We start from the raw sequence: 22,420 nt of genomic DNA on the forward strand, positions 1-22,420 counted from the left end.
TTATTCACTTTGTAACAACTGCATCATATTGATAATTGTGCATATCATGTTATCAATACTGTCAGGAAGCCGAAAGTGGACATGGGGAACTAGTGGCGTGCACCCGATTGCGTACTGAAGTACTGCTGCTTCATATACAGGATACGGAGTACCCCTTCAAAACACAGCGAAGTGTTCCAGAGGCGGATTCCCACGTAGGGATGTCATTCCCTGCTAGCCGATCAGAGGAGTATGGCGAGCAGAAGAGAATAGAGGACGAATGGCAAGGAGAGAGCGAAAAGCCGGAAGAACTCGGAGGGTCGGAGAAAATGCCAGGCTGCTGGGAGAAACGTCGGGATGTTCCAGAAACCGAAGTCGTCGTCCAGGAGGACACAGAAACGCCAGGAGGCCATCGAGGCCACGCGCCGCCCCACCACTCTCCAGGACGAGGGTGGCTGGACAAGGTATGGCAGAGAATCTGGGGAATCTCGGGGCACTGGGTGGGGAAGGGTGGGTTTTAGAGGGAGAACACCGTAAACGGGACCACAGTTGGTGACTGTAAATGGTGATCCCTCACAAACCCCTCCTAAGTCCAACAACGTATTGGACAAGCCACTGATCCGTGGTTTTTGTTTTCCTTTCCTTATAGCCTCCCTGTGCTGCGAGGACCTGAGAAGTGAGCCCATCTTTAGCCTAGACTCGTTATTGCTGACTCCTGCAGAGTACTGTGGAAGCCGGACTACCTCTCATTATTGTTTCAAACCGAATAAACCATTTCCTGAGATGTCAATTGGTCTCTGCTCCCTCCTTCTACGAGCTTGATAACCCTTTGAGCTCCTTGCCCTGACGAGACATATGACAGTTTGGTGGAGAATGCGGGCACATTCCATCTGATACTGGATGGATAACCTAGGCTACCAGCTCAAGGAAGGACATACCAGATTAGAATGGGCACTGGAGAAGAACGTGAAAAAGCCAAAGAAAAAGAAAAAGCCGAAACAAACAACCTTCCAGTCACCAGCATGAGACTCAAGGGAAAGAAGACCTAGATGCCAACATCCTGGTAATCAACATCTCCTTATACATTTAGTCCCATGGAACTCAAGACCTTACAAAAAGGCACATCATTTGTACCTACGTGTCACACCAGCACTCTAGAACTGGAAATCTGTTTATTCCAGCTGATACGCAATATGCATCTCTGGAATCTCTCTGAAAATATTGTTGAGCAACATGATGTTGTAGATGAAGACATATTAAAAGGACTTATACCCAACAGCACCTTCATGGCTCTTGTCAGCCACAAGAGTTTTGATACATTTGAAACATTGGTAAAACACGACATACAATCATTCAATTTTCGTAAGAAGTTCAAACATCGCAATCTATCAGTCAAAGAAATGGATGTGTTAAGAAAAATTGCCAACAACCCGACCACCATCACATGTCAAAATGCTGACAAAGGAGGGGCACTTGTTATCAGGATACCAGCTTCTACAGACAACAGGTTTTCAATCACGTCATGGACACTGAACTTGCATGAAGTTGGAATATAATCCCACTGATCAGTTTGCGCAATTTTTGAAACTCACACTCAAAAAAGCTGTTGACGATGGCGTGATCACTGAAAAAGCTAGTAAATACTTGATACAAACCAATCCCAAATCACCAATTCTATACATACTACTCAAAGTTCACAAGAACATTCACCAGCCTCCATTCAGGCCCATTATTTCCACCATAGGAAGTCTTCACGAACCTGTCGGGAAATTTCTTAACAAATATTTACAACCTTTGGTACTAAAAATGAAAACTTATGTCAGGGACACCACTGATTTTATCTCTAAAATCAACGAAATCACACTCAATGAGGAAGAAGAATTCTTGTTATGCACAGTAGATGTAAAAGTCCTCTACACCTCAATCCCTCATGATCTTGGCAGTGCTGCTATAGAGAGCAGTCTAGTTAATTCCAACCTACATTCTGACTTTCAGCTTTTTCTTATGGAGCTACTTTACTTCACACTTTACCTCAGCTATTTCAAGTGGGAAGACCAGTGGTTTTTACGGCTCACTGGGACTTCAATGGGCAATTGCACCACTTCTACATATGCCAATATCTGTATGCACACATTTGAGGAAGACAACATCCTGAGTACCAACATTTGGAAGGAACATGCTTTAATGTTTCTAAGGTACATAGACAATATCTTTATCATATGGGGAGGATCACAACATGAGTTAATTGAGGCCCTAGATGCTCTGAACTCAATCAACGAATGGATACAATTCCCTTTTGAGATTCACCAACATACCATGACATTCTTAGATGTTCAAATCAGTTGAATTTCCAACAAATTGGAAACCAACATCTTTTGTAAACATACAGACAGAAATAACCTCTTGCACTATAACAGTTTTCACCAACAATCTCTCAAAAACCATTTACCATATTCTCAGCTTTATTCGTGTGAAACGCATTGTGTCTCAACCTGACATTTGGGCAGAACAAACTGAAGAAATGTTGATGAAATTTGCTCAACGAGGTTATCCTCAACACGTCTTGGAACAAGCTAGATCTTGCAGTACCTTAAAAACTCAAACTGAATTACTGTCTAAAACTAAAAAATGTTGAAAAACCCATCTTTGCATTCAATAGAGGAAAACATTTGAAAGAATTGCTTACTCAAACTTCGAGTGAGACACATTCCATCATGTACAACGGCATCATACCGTGTCACAACTGTTGAAATTGTAATAACATCATCACAGGATCATACATAACTCATCCCATGAAGGGTACCAAAATCACACTCAAAGTAAATGCGACAAGCAACACCATGAACGTGATATATCTTCTAAAATGCACCAGTGGTTCTGTCTATGTTGGCAAAACAGAAAGAAAAGTGAAGACTAGAATTCTCGAGCACAAGAGTAACATCCGAACAAAAAAATTGAAATCAGTGGTTGCTGCCCATTTTGTACAACACCAACATAACATCAGCCAGTTGAAGTTCATGGTTTAGGAGATAGCAGAGAAAATTGAAGGAAGAGACAACAACAACAGCTTGCCCCAAAGAGAAAACCATTGCATCAAATTCTTAAATTCTTTGCAGCCTCATGGACTCAATGACCGTATAGAGTTTCTGTGTTATCTGTAACCCTCTCCCCTTTATCCAGGGTTGTGCAAGATTATCATCTAATGTCTTCCTTCTGGTCCAGGGCCTTTTTACTTTTTCTCTATTTTGTTCATTCTTTAAATATGTCTGTATTTCTTTCATTAGTGTCTCTTGTACTCCCCATCTCTGTCTTCTTTTGCAATTCCACCATTTTTCAGTTTGTTCTAGCTTTTCTTATATTTTTTTCACACGCGTTTATTTGCCTTTTCAACACTGAAATTCTATCCTTCACCAATTCTGACATATTCCATGAACTGTTGTTCCTCAATTGTCTATACCCTTCAGTATTTTCTTCGAATTTCTACTTCACATATGGATTTTTCTATCTTTGTTCTATGTTTCACTTTTCTACCCGTTTCCGTTTAATCTGTCATTTAATTTACTGGTTTACTGGAGATACGATATTTTCCCCACTCTGTTCTTTTGTATTACCACCAATATTAGAACTACCTTTGATAGTATCGTTCAGTAACATTGTCATGATATGTGCATTTTTAAAGATGAGCATGATTATGTCTTTATGACAAATGTTAGGTTTGTTATCCTTTAATGCTTCTCTAGCCTTTCTGATATTTCGCAATCATTTACTGACAAACACCATTCCAAGATGGCGCCCGCCATCTTGGTGTTTAAATTCCACATAGCCCTCTTTCACTGGTGTTGCACCCTAATGATATGACGGTGTTTACCATCTCAGTTTTAACCCCTTCTGTGCCACGCCCTTCCCCCTCCTGTGCCGGGCGTTGTATTAGTGGGTGGGGTTCATGACGAGATAGTCTCGTCATGGGCACAGCGCTACCGTGCTCCATGACGAGACTATCTCGTCATGGGCACTGAAGAGCTTAACCTTCATCGAATTTTGGAACGCGCTGCGTTTTACCGCATGTTAGTACATTTAACACACTGGCTTGTTTTCACGTATTTTCTTTCTGCCGTCTGGCTTGTTCATTGAATATTATCTATCTATAGCTCACAATCTTTCCACCTTTTCGATTTTCAGTTGAATTCTTTACACTTCAGCATGAAACCGTTTTCTTACACAAGGTGGGGCTTTTGTACTTCACAGGATCCTTTGCACCGGCCGTTTTGATTTTAGTTTGAGTCACATACACTTTTAATTGATTTTATTCATGGTCACGTCCCTTGATATACACATGCACGTGTTTTTGATTCACCCACTTTTTTGACTTTTCACTACATTTTCGTGAACTCCGGGTCTATTGAACCTGTAAGACGTGTAATTGTTTGATAGCATTGTTTTGGCCTGGCTCCCCCTCATTCATCGCTGTATCTGCGTATATCCATTAAAAAAGTCTTTGATATAAATGAATAATATCAAACATGGAATAAACACAGCATATGTTCGTTTGTTACATCAAAACTCAAAAGATTGTGTACCTAGTGTTGGAAGCCAGAGTCCCAGTCACGCACCGCTGTCACAAATGCGCGACCCGGGACTCCTCACTCAACGTTAGGCCAAGTAAGGACACCGTTTGAGATAGCCCTGCTCACCCCCTTAGCAGCTTGGCACGAGCAGCCAAGCCTATTTCCAAGGCACGAGTGTACAGTGTGTGCAACCACGCCCACAGCAACCCACCTGTGACACCACAAATGGACTCCACATGAGTTTGATAAAAACGAGTATAAACGTTATATCAAAAGATATATGATCAGACCACACGATATAAAAGCCAACATACAATAAAGGGTAATATTTGTTCCGGCTGGCTGGTAGGTTCAAATCCCAACCACCGCTTTCAAAATACTATGCTGGTTGCGATGCTAGAATCACACACGTTTCAATGGACAAACAATAGTGCGCTGCGTACCGATACAATCCTGTGCTGGGCAAAGGAGAGATAATACAATGCATAACGATACACCCCACTTTCAATGGGAGAAATAATGCAATGCGTACTGCTACAAACATGTACTGCGCAATGAAGGAATAATGCAATAGTCGCACCCCAATTACGTACTTTGCAATGAAGAAATGATGCAATGCGCCCCGCTACAATCATGTACTTTGCAATTTAGGAATAATGCAATGCGTAGCTACAATCATGTACTTTGCAATGAAGTAATAATGCTATGCAGACCGCTACAATTCTGTACTGTGGAAGGGAGAAATAATGCAATGAGTAACGCTACAATTGTGTACTTTGTTATGCAGAAATAATGTCAGGCGTTCTAAGACAGTCCGACAGTTCGTTAGCAGCAATATTGACAATGTGTGTTACAACAGTCAGCCTCTTCGACAACAGTTGCCCCCCACATGCATCAACGATGACGTAAAGTACAGCTTCTCACTCGGCTCCCAGTACTGCCACTCCTTTGGCCAGTAGGGGCCCCAGTCTGACCCGAAGCAAAATCTCATGTCGCCAGAAGGACTGAGAGGCCGAGAGTGTGTCCCTCCGAGCCCGCACCCCGCCCAGGCAGTGATCCACGTTACCTGGAGGCGCGACCCCACTCTCCTCTCCTCCTTCAACGAACTGGTCCTTCCGTGCAGAACTTTTTCAATGGGCCTCAGCGGCTCGGCCTGGCAGCTCAGCTCCTCCGGGATGCCGGTCTGGGCCGCGGCTGTTAGGAAGGTCTCAGGTGGCTGCAGGGCACACGCACCCCACGCCTCTGAGATTACGTTACTCCTGGGGCACTTTCACCACAGCACCCTCCGGGTCTCCTCTGGCAAGAAGCCACACACACAACGCTGATGGGACTTTACGTCGACTCCGAGTGCACGTTCACCAGTCACTCCTTCCTGCGGTCTCAGTTGGCACCAAGATATGCACACCGTGCTGCAGAGACTCACTTTCTTCCGGTGCACACGATGATCAGCCGATCACCTCCACAGTCCCAGGTTGCACCAAAGCACACACACTGGTTCACTGAGACTCACCCCAACGCCGGTGCCCCGATATCCAGGCGCTCTTCACCAACACCTTCGGCTGCACCTCGACATGCTAACCGTTTCCAAGCCTCACTTCTCCTCCGGTGCACTCGATGACCAGGCGCTCTTCACCAGTGCCTCCGGTGCACCCCGACACGCACCCTGCGCATCTGAGACTCACTTCACTTCCGATGCATGCATTGACCAGGTGCTCCTTACCAACGCCTCCTGTGCACCACTACACGCAACCTGCATGTCCGAGACACCCTTCCCCTCCGTTGCACCCACTGACCAGGCGCTCTTCACCAGCACCGGCGGTGCACCACGACACACACCCTGTGCATCCAAGTCTCACTTCAGCTCCGATGCACACGCTGATCAGGCACTCTCTACCAACGCCTCCTGTGCACCACAACACGCACCCAGCACGTCCCAGTTTCACTTCTCCTTCGTGTGTCCAAGATCACAGAGCACACCTTCCGATGGTCTCAAGCTGCCACAACACGCACCTACCACGTCACTTGAAATGTCTCTGTAAACTTTTATGTTCCTGTGTTTCAAAACAGGGAGCCAGCTCACCTCGGGCCCTTGGGGTAACAAGACACAGCACAAAGCACAGTCTTCTTCAAGCAGGGGGACCCAGCGCACAGAGCACAGTCCCAACAGCCTCTTCCTTGGTTAAAACAGCAAACTGCAGACCAGCCCCAGATCACGAAGCAAGGTGCGGTCCTTCCCAATAGTCTCTTCAGTTGTTCCTTCCTTAGCAGCGGTTCCTCTTGACCACGAAATGGGTCCAAGCCTTTTCAGTCTCAATCCATTTCTATTCCAACGTTCAGGGGTTTCAGCTCTCATAGTTATACCCCTAAATGTCTTTGAAGTTCGGTGTGCTCAGGGGTCCCTGACCCCTGCCTAAATCAGTTCTGGGTGTCTCCATCCCAGTGTCACCTTTCTCCCTTTGATACTGGAGGTCTGGATCCTTAATCACTCAGCAGGAGAAGGGTCAAATGTTTTATAGCCGCAACCCAGGCCTCTTCACCTCCCGGGGTTTCTCTTCGCATACTCTCCAGATGCAAGTCAGCCTGGTTTCATCTCCACCCCTCCCTTCTCAGATCCAGACAGTTAATCCACATTCAGCAGTGACACACAGAAATGCTTAAAGCACAAAACTCAGCCACTTTCTAAAAGAGTGGTTTAGAAAGATGTGTTATGAATCTGTGAGTTCATACATACTAAACTTCACCTCTCCATTTTAAACTTATGAGAAACTAGGCTAACAAACACAATACCCAGCCTCCCACATTCTGTCCTATGGGCAGGATGGCCTTTCACCAGTGAAAAACGAAATGGAGTGTTGTTCACTCTGAGGACATAACACACACCTCAGTATATGTCCTGCCTTTTACTTACACTACACCCTGCCCAGGGGTTACCCAGGACATACCACCAGGGTGCCCACTGTGTGCGCAAAAGGGAAAGTAAGGCCTGACAAGTGGTTGCACTTGTCAGGACAACATGCTAACTTAGCAAACTGCGCGCAGGCACTACACTGCAGGCCTGAGTTCCCTTCTCCGTGCACCTTTGCATTACTAGCCCTGGCGCACACAGTGCACATCACTAGGGACTTTACTAGTAAGGCACACATACCAATCATGGCCAACCAATTACCATTACACTTTACACAGGGAACACTTGTACTTTGACACTGATCAGCAGTGGCAAAGTACCCAAAGCATCTAAATTGGCAACTCTATCAGGAAAATGGTCTTGGGGGAAAGCAAAACGTTTTAGGGAACTTTAGCCAAGAAGGCCAGGTTCTGCACTTAGTGATCATCAACTTTTGAAACCCCGCTGTGGGCTTGATGCTGTGCTCAGGGTGACGTCCCCTAACCAGGAGACGCTACTTATTGTACACTCGAGAAAAACACCAATCAGGCGGAGATGGACCGCGCAGTTTTCTCCTCTGCTATCCAGATGCAGGCCGAGAACATGACCCAGTTAGCGGAAGGACAGAATCAATTGCTGCTGGCCCTCGGTCAGGGAAGGGGCCCTGCACTTTCTGGAACAGTGATCCCTCTGCAGAAATACATTCCAGGGGACGACCCTGTTTCATTTTTTCTTAACTTTGAGAGGGTCGCAAGAGCCAGTAGCTGGCCTGTGGAACGTTGGCCTTTATACCTTGCTCCTCTGCTCACGGGCGAAGCCCAGGCCGCCTCCCAAATCGCTAACTGAGATGGAGCGGCAGGATATGGCCAAGTCAAGCAGTATATATTGGATTGGTTGGGGGTGGACGATGAGTCTCACCGACTCAAGTTCCGGCAAGAAAGGGGCGCTCCAGGGGACACACCAAAAGCGGGGTTCTACAAGCTAAAAGATGCTGCCGATCGATGGCTCAAACCACTGGATCCACACGTGAAGAGATTATGGACAAGATATACTTAGAGGCACTGCCTTACGCAACACAGCGGTGGCTCCAACAGCATGCGGGTTTGACATTAGAACATGCCGTAGAGATGGCCACGTCATATGCTCGAGCCCAGAGTAGGAACTGGAGTAAAGAACCAGACCGGCCACAAAATGCCCCCCAATCAGAATGGAGAGAAAAGCCAACAAACTACCCTTTGAGCCTTTAGAGTGCGACCAGGAAGAACAGAACAGTTCAACCCCTCAGGGCCTCAGTGCTTTGAATGTGGAGAGTGGGACCACATTGCGAGATACTGCAAGAGGAAGAGGGAGAAACAGGAGGAGGAACCTATGGACGTTAGCTATTTGCCACAAACTATCATTTACGCATAAGAAATGGAGCCAGTGTATTACGTAAGTTTGAAATTGAATGACAGAATGGTAACAGCCCTCCTTGACTTGGGTTGTAAACACTCAGTTGTCAGAAGCGAGCTAATTCCCCAGTCTCAGATCAGGGAGGACTGTTAGTATACGGTGTGTGCACGGGGATACTAAGGACTATTCAGTAGCAAGGGTGACTCTTCAGACCGAATCGGGCATTGAGACCTTAGCTGACGTAGGGGTCATTTCCTCCCTTCCTGGACAACTCATAGTGGGTATAGACAATCCCTGTTTCTATAGTCTCCTGGTGGCTAATCTGAAGACCTATTCCCCAAAGCAAGACCCCCATGACACTCTAATCACCTCAGAACCTTGGGCCATGGATCACCACTTTAGAACAGTACAGCTGAACAACAGTACCTTTAGGCACGCCTGGCAAAGAGCTAAGGAAACCCAAAACGACCCTAGGAAAACCTTCCCCTGTTTTGTGGAACAGAACGGTCTCTTATACCGAGTCGCCAAGGAAGGTGAGGAGCCACAGCTACTGGTCCCTGTGGGTTTAAGGGATCAGATACTCTTCTTTGCACATTCCCACCTCCTTGCAGGCCATTGTGGGGGCATACAAAACCAGCCAGTCTATTCTTCGCAGTTTTTTTTTGGCCTGGGGTCTATGCCTAGATCAAAAAGTACTGCCAAGAATGCACTGTTTGTCCGAAGAAAAATCCATACATCCCTCCGAAAATATCTCTACAACCCCTACCCATCATCGGCAAACCAGGATAGGATAGGGATGGACCTTATAGGACCCCTCCCCAAGTCATCAAGGGGATATCAATACGCTCTCGTCCTGGTTGGCTACTCCACCAGATATCCTGAGGGCCTCCCATTGAGATCTGCCACCACCACTACCATCGCCCAAAGATTGAACGAGGTGTTCTACCGAATGGGGTTTCCCTGTGAAATTCTCACTGATCAGGGTCCCCGTACGTTTCCAGACTAATGAAAGAGATTTGTAAACAACTAAATATCAAACACATAAAGACGTCGGTATACCACCCCCAAGCAGATGGTCTTGTGGAACGCTATAACGGGAACATACAGCTCACCCTAAAGAAACTAATAACAGGTGAAAGAAAAAACTGGGACCAACTACTTCCTCTGGCCCTTTTTGTCATAAGAAGCCAGGTACAAAGTAGTCTGGATGTCTCTCCCTTTGAACTCCTCTTCGGACGGAAACCTCATACCTTTTTGGAGATCCCCAAGGAGAGCTGGGAGAAGGAGAGAGCAACCGAAGCCCACGCTCCGTTGGACTATGCCAACCAGGTGAAAGTCCGCCTCTACAAGCTAAAACTCATGGCTCATGACTCCCTAGAAAAGGCCCAGACTAAACAGAAGAAGTTCTACGATAAAGGCAAGCGCTGGAGGGAATTGTGCGTGAGTGAGTGGGCTCTGAACTTACTATCATTATCCACCCATAAGCTCAAGAAAGAATGGCAGGGTCCATATCAGGTAGTGAAGAGAATTGGGAAAACCACTTACGCCTTAAGACTCAGCAAGACTAAAACCCAGATGTACCATATAAATCTATTTAAAAAAATGGTTAGGCCCTCCCCCTAGACAAGTACATGCCGTCTCCACAGTTGACAGCCAGGGACACACGGCTGATGCCACCATTGTTAACACCGATTTGGCGAAGGGGGAGAAACAGGACATACAAACCCTCCTACATTCCACAAAGGATGTTTTTCGGATCAGCCCGGAAAAACCCACCTGGCCATGCATTCTATACCGACTCAAGAAGGAGTAGTCATTCGACAAAAACACTACAGGGTCCCCAAAGCCTGTAGGGTTGCCCTACAGCGTGAAGTAGCCCAAATGGTGGAGTCCGGTATCATTGTCCCATCAAAGAGTAACTGGCATTCACCCATTGTCTTAGTGCCAAAACTGGATGGCAGTATCCGGTTTTGCATTGACTTCAGGGCCATGAACCGGATCTCCAAGCAAGACGGCTACCCTCTTCCCAGGGTGGATGAGCTCATCTAATAGTTAGGTGAGGCACGTTACATCTCCACCATAGACCTCACAAAAGGTTATTGGCAAATCCCCCTAAATCCCGATGACCAAGAGAAGACGGCCTTCTCTACCCCAGACGGTCTATACCATTTTATCATCTTGCCTTTTGGGCTACATGGTGCACCCGCCAGTTTCCAACGCCTAATGGACGCATTGCTCTCACGACACCAGGGATATTCCTCAGCATATCTAGATGACATTATAGTATTCAGTAACTCCTGGACTGAACACCTTACGCACCTAGATGCAGTTTTGACCGAATTACGAAATGCTTGTTTGCATATCAATACAAAAAAATCTAAATTAGCTTTTCAAAAAGTGAAATACCTTGGCTATCTGCTAGGAAAAGGCATGATTGAACTCCAGACAGAGAATGTACGAGCAGTACAAGACACCCTTTTCCCACAAACCAAACGCATGTTGAGGGTCTTTTTAGGGCTTGTAGGCTATTATAGGCATTTCATTCCTCAGTTCCCTGCCATCGCTGCCCCTCTCACAGACCTCCTAAAAAAAGCAGCATCCCCTTCATGCCTTCGTTCCCCCTCCGTGCCCGAGGCAGTAGCCTTCCAAACACTGAAAGATGCCTTAACAACCTCTCCGGTGTTGCTTACCCCCAAATTTTCTTGAACAATTCATCCTTCAGACTGATGCTTCAGGGGTGGGTATAGGGGCAAACCTCTCACAGTTAGACTCTGACGGACTAGAACGACTGGCCGTCAATATCAGTAGGAAGCTCTTCCCCAGGGAACACGTCTACCCCACCATCGAGAAAGAGTGTTTAGTAGAGAAGTGGGGAAGTGAAAAGCTGAAATACTATCTGGAAGGGAGGCCTTTTGTGCTGTATACGGACCATGCACCTCTTACCTGGCTCCAACGGAAGAAGGGCTACAAAGATTGTGTCCTTTGGTGGTTCCTGGCACTGCAACCCTTCCAGCTTGAGATCCGGCACCGGAAGGGCACTGAGCAGGGCAATGCAGACTACCTGTCCCAGTTCCCTCTTTCCCCCGATCGGGGCAATCCTAGGGGAGGGGTGTGTCAGGAAGCCGAAAGTGGACTAGGGGAACTAGTGACGTGCACCTCATTGCATACTGAAGTACTGCTGCTTCATATTCGGGATACGAAGTACCCCTTTAAAACACAGCGAAGCGTTCCAGAGGTGTAGGCCTGCATAGTGACATCATTCCCTGCTGGCCTATCAGAGGAGTATGGTGAGCAGAAGAGAAGAGAGGACGAATCACAGGTAGAGCGCAAAAAGCCGGAAGAACACGAAGGGTCAGAGAAAATGCCAGGCCACTGGGAGAAACGTTGGAAGCCTCCAGAAACCGAAGTCGTCGTCCTGGAGGACACGGAAACACCAGGATGCCATTGAGCCCACGCGCCGCCGCGCCACTCTCTAGGAGGAGGGTGGATGGACAAGGTACGGCAGAGAATACAGGGAATCTCGGGGCACTGGGTGGGGAAGGGTGGGTTTTAGAGGCAGGACACCGTAAAGAGGACCACAGTTAGTGACGGTAAATGGTGATCCCTCCCATACCCCTACTGAGTCCAAGAACGTATTAGGCATGCCACTGATCCGTGGTTTTTGTTTTCCTTTCCTTACATCCTCCCTGTGGACCTGAGAAGTGAGCCCGTCTTCGGCTTGGACTCGTTATTGCTGACTCCTGCAGAGTTCTGGTGAAGCCGGGCTGCCTCTCACTATTGTTTCGAACCGAATAAACCATTTCCTGAGATGTCAATAGGTCTCTGCTCCCTCCTTCTACGCGCTTGATAACCTCTTGAGCTCCTTGCCCTGACGGGACATATGACAAATACTGAAATTCATTTCAATTGATCTACTATTGAATTTATATATTCATAACTCATTTATATTAATATAATCGGTGAATTACTTCATTTGAGTGTGTGTGTGTGTCCCTTCTTGGGTACTTTATGTTCAATCCATTGTTTTATAAGAATAATTCCTGTTGGGTCCATTTTGTTTTGTAATTGCTTATACCCAGGCCGAATGGTTTACTTAGCTCCCCCATTGTTATGTAAAGGAGTTTTCCCCTTGAGCAACCTAGTGCAGCAACTTTAGATGCTGTGCTGTTTTGCATGAAAAATGTGTACATTTCAACTCTACTCTCTTCGCCTGGTGCAAAACCATCTGTGATACGTTTGCAGAAAAGCACTCAGAAATGTTTAGAGGATTTTCTCACAATAAGTGATATGCTCTGACACGTTCATCAATCTTGTCAACAAGTTCATAATTAAAACTTTGACTGTTTATGCAGACTTTCGAATACCATAATAATCATACTCAGTCTGGTAAGATGCCTGAACGAAGGATCCGTTAATATGATTTGAAGGCCATCCAAGTCTGAAATACATGGTAGCAACTTGCTTGAAAATGTATTCCTGAGGGAGAAAAAGAAAGGAATACAATTGTAAAATTGGATGTCAGTGATTTCTGGGAAAGTTTCAATTCACATGGCAACTCAGTTAAATGGCATTGTGCCATGGCAAAGAACATTTGCAAGGCCAACAAGTCTCGCCTATGAAAGCTACTGGCATTGGCAATGATGTTTAGCCTTGCTGTACAGCAGCGTGGCAGAAAACAATTGTTTATAAAGCGGCATGTCATTGTCAGTGCTAATGCTATTTTTTCCATTTACAAAAAAGAAACAAAAGGGGAGTGGGCTGGGCGTGAGGCAAACCATAGGAAGGGAATTAGAGAAGGGCATAATGGGGGGAAGGGCATGCGAGAGACGAGAGCAGTAAACAGATAATACATTTTTGGGGACTGCAACCTGACAACGGAGGACGAGCGAGAGAGGCTGTTCAAGTACATGGACAATGAAAAGCCAGGCTGAGGGGCTGGAGAAGCAAGCTCACAACAGAAGGCCCTCAGAAGGTGCAGCGCACTGACAACAGAGGGCAGGTGGGAGGTGCTGGGGGAGTAAACGGACAATGGAGGGAGGGCATAAGGGGTTTGGTCAGAAAGCTGGAGAGGGAGTACCTGTGGAGGGGGGGGATCACTCAGGCAATGAAGGGTGGAAGGGGCTGTGGAAGCAAGCTGACAGCAGAGGGTAGGAGGAAAGCAAGCCAAAAATAGAGGACTGGTGGAATAGGGAATGCGAGTTGAAAACGTTGGATGGCGGGAGACAAGCAAGCTGACCACAGCAGGTGGGTAGGGGGAAGCAAGCTGACAACAGAGGCCAATAGGAAGTTCTGGGAAAGCACACAGAGAATAGAAGGCTGACGGGAGGGACAGGGGCAGCAAGCTGTAAACAGGAAGGCAGGCAGGAGGAGATGGGGCATCAAGCTGGCAACATAGCACAAGCCAGAGGTTACAACAAAAGGGGATTGCGAAACATACACGCAATGAAGAGCAGGTGGAAAGGGCTGGGGAAACACAAAGACAAAGAAGGGTAGGTGGGGAGGAAACAAGAACAGCAACTGAGGGAAGGTGAGAAAGAAGAGCACAGGGAGGGTTAAGTATATGAGGGAGACAGACACATGCACTTGAAATAGGGCCAGTGGAAGCACACAAGTAATGCATGCATGTTCTGAGGCAAGGACTTATAAAAGAAAAAAAGCCTACAGAAGCTGACGAATAGGAAGTAAGCAAGTAAGAGTGACAATGCAGCCAACCAATGGGTAGCAATGGATGGGCTCAAAACCCACTGTAAGTTAACCATGTTTTTCTACAAGACCTAAAAATTGAGTTTTCCATAAGAAGGTGAACCTCACACCAACCCTTAATTACTTCAACTATGATAGACCTTTAAAAAAACATGTTTTATCATTGAGCACGGACAAACAATTGTTTTTTAATACATGATATTTTCTTCAGGGCAGGGCGGGTGAAAAGAATCTGCAGTTTGGACGTATACAGCCGATTTTAGGAGGGAATGGGCTAGAAATCTTCAGGATAGGTTGTCCAAGCCTGAAAGCAGCCCTGAGGGAGTGGCAAACAATCATTAAACACACATGATTTCCTACTTTAAAGAAATAATGCTCATGAGTACTACATAACAGACCCTCAAGTTTTGGAAGAATATTTAAGAGATTTTCTTCATACTCTTTACCCCGTTAGCCAATCATTTGAAAATGTAGGCCTTAAAATGAATAGTTTGATTGTGCTGCAAAAATTCAGGCAACTTTAAGTGACTGCTTTTCCTGTTTTAGCAGACTGCATTTCAATAAATGTTTTATGAAATATTGGTAGGCCCACACGATATGTGATCAGTTTTCTGCTTTCACAGCCAGAGTTATCTGTAATAAGTATATGTGCAGTTTCAAAAGAAAAGGTCAATAAATGCAATCCTAACAGACTTTCTGTGCAGGATTACTTGTAGCAAAAACCAATGGAATCCTCCTACCTCAAAAAAGAGATGGTGCGGTCTTTCTGGCTCAATCAGTATTGAATGTATCTATTTTGAAGCACTAGTCACAATACAATGGCAACAATCATTCATAAAATTGCAGGTGCAGCTAATCCCATGCTATGAATATTTTATTGTGAAACTATGTAACATTACCTGTAGAGAAACCACTTGGTTAGTACAAATTCCAGGCCACAACCTTTAGTCGAGAAGTTATTTGCAGCACAATTAGGTGTAAATATTTAATGAACAGCATTGCCGGCGAGAGGCAATGTGTCAGCTCTGCTTTAGATTTATTTTTCTTGAAATATAATAGGTTCGGGTTGTGCTGCCTTATTTGATGTGTATGAATAATGCATGCCTGATATCACACAGACCAATAGATATTTTGAGAAACGAGCTTGTAAGGCATGATATCACGAGCGTGCTGGCTGCAATCTATAGTGCTCGACCCTTGGCCAACATGTTCATATTTTTAGTTATGTTGAAAACATACCGCTCAGGAAACTAACAGGAAACTGCATGGGATTGGCTGTTTGGCTCCTGGGTACTCTTTTTCTGTACATGTGCAAGTGCACGGGTAAAAAAATGTTGTTGCCTCAGTACTACAGACTAAACAATGACCATGCCGCACATCAGACTAATGTCTATATTACAGGGTGACATAGGTCCAAGGAGACAGGTCCACGGAAACTGATTCATGGCAGAATTTCAGGACAAACACTAAAGATGTAAGTCAGTTATATTCGCATTAAAATGTATTGCGTTTGATTTTCTATTGAAATTCTGAAAAAAATTCTTTTCCCGTCCTATCTTGGGCACTCCTGGTCTACACCCTCGTTTTTCCTGCAATGCAGAGGAAATTACAATAAAAATAGTTGTATGTTTCTCACCTAACACATTTGTGCCTAAGGCAATTGACTACAGCTGACTTGTAACTTACGAGCCCAAAGACAGAGTCATAGGGTTTGCAGCCACAAAATGGCTATGTGCTGTGCACCATAAACAATTTGTGACTCATAAAAGCACTTACGATTCGCACAATGAGGTTTTAGACCCACCTTGAACCGCAATTAGGAAGCGGCATTAAAGGTGAGCCCCCACCACCTAAATGGGATTCAGATTGGCATGTAACAATGGTCTGTGCCCGTAATTGGAGGCACTAACCATTGAAAAGATGCAGCCTCCTCAAAGGGGGATGTAACTGATTTACTAAGGGGAAGCTGTCCTCATTCGGCAATCTTGGGGAGAGCAGGCAGTGGTCCAGAAGCCACTGCCTGCTCCTACCTGTGTCCCCAAACAGAAAAGTGTCTTTTTTTAGCTTTAAATCTATGTGTTACCAGCTTTACTGTCAACGATGATTGTGAATAATAAATACATACAGCCCTTTAAGCAAGCACTTCTCACACTTCTTCCCAACCAAGCAAGCCTAGTGGGCATCTATAATCACTAACTGGACCCAACAGCAGTAAATTCAAGGTATGACTTTCCCCAGCATAGAAAAAAAGACAATTACTCAGAGGGTGACCAAATTGATTGGGGAGATAAGGACAGATGAACAATAATCAACAAATATTACTAAACGATCAAGCTAAAAGTGCTTGAACACCCAACTACATAGAGATATTTCCCAAGCCCACAGCCCCTGTCACACTCTATTGTTTGTTTATAGACCACTTTTGGACAGTCACTCAAAATGTCATACTGGTCCACTTTCCAGGCTGAGGAAATGTGCTGTTCCTGAGTCCACCTGGGAAAAAGGAATTCCTTCCCTCCATACTCCACTTTTGGTTGCACTGGGTTGCCCACTGATGTCTGAGAGCTCTCAGTCACCAACTCTTTTTTTATGTTCAGCAACTCTGTTTTCCTCCTACCATCACCGCAATTCAGTGGATCAGGTTGCCACTGCTATCTCTTTTTTTACATGCACACAGCGCTCCAGTGGTGACAGGCCAGCTGAAGAATGTTGATTCACTGGATTAATTATGGTCTCTGAGCCCAGAATGTTAGCCTCTGTGTTCTCTTTATCTGTTCCCCTCTCAGCTACATTCAAGGAAAACTTGAATGGGGGCTCTATTTGAGTACAGCCATCTTGGAGTCTGACTGGACCTACCCTCATAAATTTCTTTTTTTTTAAAGGTTGCACTGGTTCGATGAAGAAGCAATGTCTGCTTTCTGTTTGGGAAGGCAAACACAAGGATTGTGTTCCACTGATACTTGCAGGCCCCCATCCCTGCGCCTGTAATCTTCACAGGAGCTCATAAACAGTAACTTGCTTAATTAATATTTATTGGGTTGTTGTGCACCCCTTGCAGCTAGAGAGTTTACAAAGTGACCAATTAGTACATAGGTTGCATCACAACATTAGGGAACGTATTGAAAAGTCATTACGAAATGTGCTACTGTTTTTTATGACCAATGGTTTCATACCATAGGCCTTTAACTCGTACATAGTAACATTGAATTTCCCTTCATGGGTTAATCTGTAGGCATAAAATCGTGTTTGATACCAATAGTCATATTTGATTTTGCAGTAACGTTCCATAAGAAAAAGCAGTGTTGTTGGCATTCAGCCTACCAAGTTGAACTCTTGCACGGTGAAGTCAATAATGCATTAATTGGCAAGAGCATTTAACATATTACTTGATTTTTAAGAATAAAGACACGTAGTTAAAAAAAATCTCATTATGATGGTAGGCACTATGGAGCGCATGAAGGTGGGATACTCACTATGGAGCTGAACTAATCTACCTCTGTTAACCAATGAAGTAAAAAACAAGTCCAATGATGATGACGATAAACCTACATGTGTAGCGTTAAGATGTGGCGATCCGGTGGACCCTCAAGTCTGAGCTAAGGAGAATAACAACACTGCCTACCACTAGAGAAGGATACTATATGGCATGCATGATAGATAAAGGCAATGGTTGCAATAGAGTATAAAAAAAACAATAATATAGCTTTAATGAAAAAAGTATGGACAATAGGGAAAAAATCTGTATGACCAATCAATCCTCTGGCAATTAAAGTGGCCGCGCATGCGCATTTGTGAGGAAGTCATAGGCGCGAGAAGGAAGAGGGAGCCCCGGGACGCCGCAGCTCAGGTAAGTTATTTAATTTACTTATACATTGTTTTTTTAAAAGTTTAACATTATACTTAATGTATTTTAAAAACGGGCGGGAGGGAGGCGGGTGGCTCATAGTGGGGCTACATGTGTGGGTGGGTGTAGATTTGTCCCCACTCCGTAATGCTCCCCGTAGCCTAACTACGCCCACTACGCCCAGCCTTAGGTGTAACCTTTCTCAAGCAGCAACCACAATTCCTCTCAGGGTGAAGCCCGAAGAAAATCCTAAATTAACCTATGCTCAACCTTCTAGTAGATTGACGCAGAGCAGTCCGGCCTAACTAAGAAGTAATGTGTAAAGTGGTTGTGCAACACCTGAAACAATTACACAGTGAAAACACACCACAAATGTAGCCCACAACAAAGTTACAAAACAGAGGAATTTGTAATATATAAAACAGGACCAAAGCAACAAAAATCCATTTAGTAGAAGCGGAGATTTTGGATTTGAAGGTTTTTAGTGAAAATAGTGCCAAGAGACGTGAATAGCCATCTGTGGATATCTGGTCGTGCCACAACGGGAAAAAGTCACAAGCTCCAGCCAACTGCGATGGAGCACAAGCCGGCTACATGGACTCAGTTAGGCCCATTGAACAAAAGTACCTTAAATCCTGGTTTGCAGAGCGTTGAGTTGAACTGTGCCAAAGATGCGTTGCAAAGCCGAGGCAACGCTTCGTTTCCGAGGTGCAGTGAGGCTGCGGTGTTAGGGTCTGTTGCTTTGGCATTGAAGATCCTGTCGACGGGGCTTACGACAAGAAGTTCAGCACCAGGGATGCAGCATGAAGACGAAGCATTGCCTCAGTTTCAAAGAGTCCTATGTCTTGTCAAGGCTGCTGTTGATGAGGTATGCAGGGGCCTGCACCAAAGATGCATGGTGCAGCAGGGTTTCTAAAAGTAATACAGGCTGCAGCGATGTGGGTTTTGGGGACGGGTCCAGTCCATGCCTCAGTGGAGGTGTGCCGGTTCTGATCGGGGGGTTGTGCCCCACAGCTGAGGTGATGCGTCTGTTCTGCTGGATCAGTAAGACCAAAATTCCCACTTGGAAATGTATTGTATTACCAGCAGACTATTCAGTCACTCTACACAACATTCTTCATATGGCACATAAGTCTGAAGGAGATCATACAGTCAAACTAGTACCACAACAATATGGGAACCTTTGAAAATGTAATAGAATATTTCATTAACACCATACTTTAATTTTTTTTATATAAAAAAAAATTTCATTCAAGTGATGTCGAGGTACAGATTACTATGATAGGTTAAAACGTTGTCATATAATGAGATATTAAAATACTGTGCAGAACAAATCATATATATATATATATGTTTATCCAAAAACGACCTCCGTTTAGAGACGCACTCGAAACCAGCCCATTAACGGCACCATGCTCCTCTTTGTGTCGGATGTTTAAAATCAAGCCTTACGCGTTTCGGAGCGTTGCTGCTCCTTGGTCACAGGCAATTTCCAAATGTGAGCGCAAACAAACAAGGAGGCATTTTTACCAGCACGTGATTTATTTGGCCCTCTGGTGGGCGGCAGATGGATTAGCCATTATTGCATGCTGGTACTCGTAGTAGTACTGTTCTTTAGTAGGTTACTTGCCACCTCGCATATAGTTATTCCCCTTAGTGAGTTCTGCGGTCACATTAACATTATTGGTAGTGTTCAAAGCCCTCCAGTGGGCTTCCGATTCAAAGAGTCGCCTATTAAGCCGCGGAGACTGCACCGCCTGTGGATAATACGGGGACCATGGAGACGCAGAACTTAGCGAAGTCTCCAACCAGTGTTACCAGCCAAAAGGGACAAAACACTTAATAGGCGACTCTTTGAATCGGAAGCCCACTGGAGGGCTTTGAACACTACCAATAATGTTAATGTGACCGCAGAACTCACTAAGGGGAATAACTATATGCGAGGTGGCAAGTAACCTACTAAAGAACAGTACTACTACGAGTACCAGCATGCAATAATGGCTAATCCATCTGCCGCCCACCAGAGGGCCAAATAAATCACGTGCTGGTAAAAATGCCTCCTTGTTTGTTTGCGCTCACATTTGGAAATTGCCTGTGACCAAGGAGCAGCAACGCTCCGAAACGCGCAAGGCTTGATTTTAAACATCCGACACAAAGAGGAGCATGGTGCCGTTAATGGGCTGGTTTCGAGTGCGTCTCTAAACGGAGGTCGTTTTTGGATAAACATATATATATATATATATATATCTATATATATATATATATATATATAGATATATATATATATATATATATTTATAAATATATATATATATATATATATATATATATATATATATATTTATATACGTGTGTGTATATATATATAGAATATAATATATCACAGAGCAAAACAGAAAAAGAGAGAAACATATAAGCCACCAAACAGATGCCTATTTTGTCAGTACCCCTCTGCTCAACGCATTATATTCGATACATGATATATTCAAAGGTGAACATCTATTATATCAAGAAATTACAGCAGATTTGGTAAATTTAAGAGTATCGAAGTGTTTTGGTGAGCTTCCACTTACAGCCAGCTTTCGCAGGACAATAGCAATTACTTTCACAAAATACGAGAACAATTAAAGAAAGCCTCTGAAAGAAAGAATAAAGTAAATATTCTATGACCCTTATTACGAGTTTGGTGGTCCTGTGGACTGCCGTATCAGTGGTAGTAGTGTAAGCGCGGTGAGCTCTGCAGTCTGACCGGCGTATTACGAGTTTGGTGGATCAGCTTTGAGAAGACTGCCGCTGGACCACCAAGACCACTAGTAGACTGCCGGGTTCATGGTCGGGAAAAGGCAGCCGCCAGAGGACTGTACAGGGGAGCTGCACTGCCGTCTGCATTAGGCGTTGCCAAGTCAATGAGCAGACAGCGGCGGACCAACCGCCTGCTTCAAAGTGGTGGTGACAAAGTATCTGCGGTGTGTACTCATCACTTTCTTCTACTTACAGTTAGATTCCAGCATGGATCCCTTTCTCTAGGCCCCCCTTCACAGCAGGATCTTTACGACGAGGATTACAACCTTGTTTGTGGCGATCTACAGGTGAGTCCTTTTCATACCATATACCCATTGCCAGTACTGCCCACATATAGGCTGTATCCTGGTAATGGGTACATGGTATTTTCCCACATATATCATGCATATGTGTACATTCAACACATCTGCAGTTGAAATGTACACAGAGGCATCGATATATTTGTGAACAGTACTCACCACCACTGCAAGATCCCTGCCTCCACACTGTCTGCCCCGTGGCCAACTTGTAATACGGCAATCTTTGGACCGCCAGCACCGTGAGCTGCTGGCGGGAGTGGGTGCAGTCCAACAGCAAAAACTAGTAATAGGGCCCTATATATCCATCTCAATAGGCTTCATTTGTATACAAACATTATCTATTTTCCATACAATCTAACATGATATAAAACATATCTAATTGAGACATCCAATAACAAGTTGTCCCATACTGTAGTGGTACCCTTTTTTAAATCATTCATTAAGATCATGTCACTGATCCAAATCACCCCTCCTTCTCACTGTACCTCTTCCATCGCCCCTTCATACTGAACACCCTTTATAGCTACTTTAGGTGCCTCAGCATTAAGCGCACCATCCAATTCCTAGTGAGTATATGCCATCTAGGTCTCTCCTCACATCCCTGTTTCATCAGAGTTGTACTGCTGGATCTACAGAAGATGACAAAGCACCTTCAGCCCACTTCCAAGGGACCAGGACAAGCGTAGCACCACTTGGCAGGGTAAACTTTCAGATGGCCGAGTCCAGGTGTCGATACAAGGTGGTTGGAAACCTGTTATGCCCCTGAGGCTTCAGATCAGGAGGCCAGCCAACTAGCCCTCAGACTCACTCTGTGTTATGGGTTCAAGAGATGCAGGTCCAGTCTTACTCAGGGCAGACGGCAGCGGGGCAGCACAGCAAATCAGGGGTCCAGTAGAGTGCATTCCGAAGAGTGGCAATCCTTCAGCAGCACAGCAGTCCTTCTACCCGGCAG

The 22,420-nt window shown here is 45.1% G+C and overlaps 1 protein-coding gene across 1 annotated transcript in view; it reads right to left on the reverse strand.

Moving 5' to 3' along the window:
- TRHDE (thyrotropin releasing hormone degrading enzyme) overlaps positions 1-22,420 on the reverse strand; it is a 1,875,424-nt gene that overhangs the window by 367,020 nt on the left and 1,485,984 nt on the right. Inside the window, exon 14 of the mRNA XM_085653848.1 lies at positions 13,199-13,296. Coding sequence (XP_085509974.1) covers positions 13,199-13,296 — 98 coding nt within the window. The remainder of the gene's footprint in view (positions 1-13,198; positions 13,297-22,420) is intronic.

This window comes from Triturus cristatus, chromosome 4_1 (genome assembly GCF_964204655.1).
Source record: "Triturus cristatus chromosome 4_1, aTriCri1.1, whole genome shotgun sequence".
Lineage (NCBI taxonomy): Eukaryota > Metazoa > Chordata > Amphibia > Caudata > Salamandridae > Triturus > Triturus cristatus.